This window comes from Pteropus alecto, unplaced genomic scaffold (genome assembly GCF_000325575.1).
Source record: "Pteropus alecto unplaced genomic scaffold, ASM32557v1 scaffold335, whole genome shotgun sequence".
NCBI lineage: Eukaryota > Metazoa > Chordata > Mammalia > Chiroptera > Pteropodidae > Pteropus > Pteropus alecto.
The window spans coordinates 338,568-341,651 of NW_006436757.1; the positions used below are offsets into that span (position 1 = coordinate 338,568).

The 3,084-nt window shown below is 53.3% G+C and overlaps 1 protein-coding gene and 1 long non-coding RNA gene across 11 annotated transcripts in view; one reads left to right on the top strand and one right to left on the bottom strand.

The window, feature by feature from the left end:
- The window catches only part of DCAF11 (DDB1 and CUL4 associated factor 11), a 9,207-nt gene extending 6,537 nt beyond the window's left edge, over window positions 1-2,670 (bottom strand). Inside the window, exons 1-3 of one of the 10 annotated variants that reach the window (XM_006913563.3) lie at window positions 2,398-2,670; window positions 1,093-1,286; window positions 48-175 (exon numbers count right to left, since the gene is read on the bottom strand). In XM_006913563.3, the coding sequence (XP_006913625.1) occupies window positions 48-175; window positions 1,093-1,247 (283 nt within the window). In that variant the 5' untranslated portion in view covers window positions 1,248-1,286; window positions 2,398-2,670. The other 9 variants (XM_006913562.3, XM_015590698.2, XM_015590700.2 and 6 more) reach the window with 9 other exon arrangements.
- Window positions 1,971-3,084, top strand: part of LOC112481187 — a 4,571-nt gene continuing 3,457 nt past the window's right edge. Inside the window, exon 1 of the long non-coding RNA XR_003046828.1 lies at window positions 1,971-2,103. This is a non-coding gene — a long non-coding RNA (uncharacterized LOC112481187). The remainder of the gene's footprint in view (window positions 2,104-3,084) is intronic.

A 3,084-nucleotide genomic window follows, 5' to 3' on the forward strand; every position in this document is an offset into this window, starting at 1 on the left:
AATGAAAGTCTTCTGAGGTTAGGGTCTTGGTCTGCCTTTCCTCTTACCAGGTGGGTTGTATCGGTCCCCGAGACGACCATCCCAGGCACTGTCATGCTCTTCCTCTGAGTCTGAGAGGGCCTGGATGAGTTGTAAATTTGCTGCACCTCCTCCTTGCACCAACCTCACTTGGCCTCTATGGAGAGAACTCTCATGATACAGGGAGAGGATCCCTTTCCAAACCAACCAAATTCAGAGTCAATGACTAACCAGTTCTTAGACTACCTCGTACTCAAACCCTCATACTGTTCCCATTTTGGGTTTTGAGGCTGACTAGACCTTGCTGTCATTTCAGTCTCCCAGAAGACACAGTAGGGAACTAATTCTCACTCTCACAGCAGAGCAGAGAACCCCAACATTACATGGAGGTTGACAGACCTACTAAGTTGACTTTCCAGAAAGCTAAAAATTCTGAGAGCATTCCCTTCTGAGCCTCTGCGCAGAGAGTCCAGTATAGAACACAGTGTTCTGAATGGATTCCCGAGCTTGTTCTCTTCCTCGAGAAGCCACAGCTAAGAAACACAGCCAGTTTCACCTCTCTCTACACAATTTCTGGTAGTCATTAGCCTCAAAGCATTCTTTCAAAAACAGGGTAAGTTAGGTTAACTTAAACTTGTTTTTCAAGTAGATCCACAGACTTATATTACATGTAATTAACTTCACTAAAGTTCAACACCCACCTCCTCAACTCTTCTCTTCACCCCTCACATCACTCCTTTCTCATCAGCTCCCCGCCCGTTTTTTTTTTTTTTTTTTTTTTTGCTTACTTGCAAAATAGATTACATTTGTGTAGTCATAGCTAAAGATTATCTCTTCAACAGTCCCTTCGAACACAAGAGTGAGTCATCTTGGTGACCATTCCCTAGGCAAGAACCATTCTTATTGGGTATGGAGCTGAATGATATGAGTGTCCAGCAGAAAAGGCTGTTCTGCTCAAACAGAACAGTTTTCCTGGGCTAATCCCATGCCCTATCCTCTGTAACTTCTCTATCTGGAATTGGGATCAAGGTACTGTGGTGGTGGCTGGTCGGGACACACCAGAGGGTAAGTTACCTGCGGAGGAGATAGGCCAGTACCTGGGCCAGATCCACATCTTCATCCTCCTCTTCCTCTTCCTCACTCCGACGCAGGCCAGCCCCTCTTCGGGGCAAGCCCTCGGAGGGGTCTCCGGACCCAGTTCCTGCACTGCTGCTGTTCCGTGATCCCATTTTCTGGTCACAGCATTCTTAAGTCCTGTGCAGGGACTCCTTGGGTTTGGTGAAAGCAAAGCCTGTTCTAGAAATACCAGGGTTTCCTGAGATGGGGGTAGCTATCTCTAGGAGGGCGACCCTTCCTAGGGACTGAGATCCCTTCTCTTTAGCCTGTGACAACTGTAAGGCTTCGGAACACAAACCTTCCCTAATCCTGTGAAGCAAAAAACAGAGTGAAGCCTAGGGCACTACTCTAGCTCACTAAGGAGAATCTTTTGAAGAAGAATTTCTCACTTTTATACCTCAAACTCACCTATCAAAGTCCCGAAGGGGGGGGTGTTCCCAGGTAACCTTTCTGGCCGACCAATCAAAAGCCCTCGCGGAAGAAAGTGCCTGACCAGCTTCTCTCATATAACCAATCAAAGCCTTAGGAAACAGAGACAAACCCGACGCCCCCCTTACCGACCAATCAGAGTGCTCTCTTGCAAAAGCCGGCAGCAGCGACAACCAATGGCATTAGAATTCGGCCTAACACCCCCGCCTTCCTTGCTTCACGCCCACGTGGTGTGCCGGGGGTGTGTATGCCAAGGTGGGGTGGCAGGGAAGAGACCGCGAAGCCCCACCCACTGAAGCCAGCGGTTACCGCTCTGCGCAAGACAACCCACCAGCCAAGAGCGGTCGCAGGGCCTGCAGCGGCGCGAAGCCTTGTTTACACCGACTGCTGCCGCAGCGTCGGCCAACCGCTCCTCTGTCACGCGCCTCCGTCACTCATCTCCCGGCTTCCCCGCCGGCGGGCTGCCGACGTCACGCAGCGCCCCTGACGGCCCCGCCCCCTTGTCCCGCTAACTGGACAGCTGAGCATGATGATTGACAGGTAGGTGGAATAAAGTGCGTGCGAGGTGAGGGGAGGAGAAAGCGCGCGACCAAGGAAGGGTGTTCGCTCCTCTGCGGGAGGAGTAGGTGGGGAACCCGCTGCTTCGCGTATCGGAGACGACGGAACTATACTTAATGGGTGAGGGGCGGGTCTCACAAAAGAAGTTGGCGGTTCGCTACCGGGAGATGTCTTAGCAAGGAATACAATTTGCTGTCGGCCCATAAAAGTTCATTTGGTTTTGCACTTTTCAGACGATCTCTAAGGACCTCTTTATCCCTCCCCTCTCTCTCTCACCTGGGTCCAGCCTCTTTTCGCCCGCTCCAGCTTCAGTCGGCCCTGCCCTAAGGGGTGCCAGCGTCTTTAGGATATGTTCGCGTCACAGATGGGGGCCCAGGCCTCCATGCCCTCCCTTCCGGGTTTAGCTGCCGGAAGCCTTGTTTTCGTGGGGACCGCCCTTTCCAGACCTCCGCTTAGGCGCTTTGACAACTTTTTAGATGACCCCTGGCTTCCCTCTGCGGTCTTTGCAGACTCTCCCTAATACACCCATGGGTCTCTACGGGCCTTTCCGGTTCCGTCAGTTCCTTTTAAACGCCCCTTCGGCCCGCAGAGATTTGCAGACCTTCCCTAGACTCTCTGTCCTTGAGGTGGCTCTCTGCCCCCAGCTACGGCGCGCACGTAGTCCGCCTCCTATCTCCTCCTGAGTTTATGAATAACCTGGCTAAGTCCAAGGCCGGGACTTGCCACGTCTCGGAATCCTTGACTAGCCCTGGTTGTGTGTGTGTAGCGTGGGGTGCGGGGGAGGTCGCGTGACCTGGGCGTGGCGGGCGCAAAAGCCCGGAGTCCAAGCTGCACCACAGCGCCCCCCGCCCAACACTTTTAGAAGTGCTTGGAGCTGTTCCCGGTCCAGCGACCCTGAGGGTGGGGAGCCAGCGAGGGCCCTTAGTTCTTCTGGGTCCTCCTTCTGGGCCTCTCTCTCTCCGG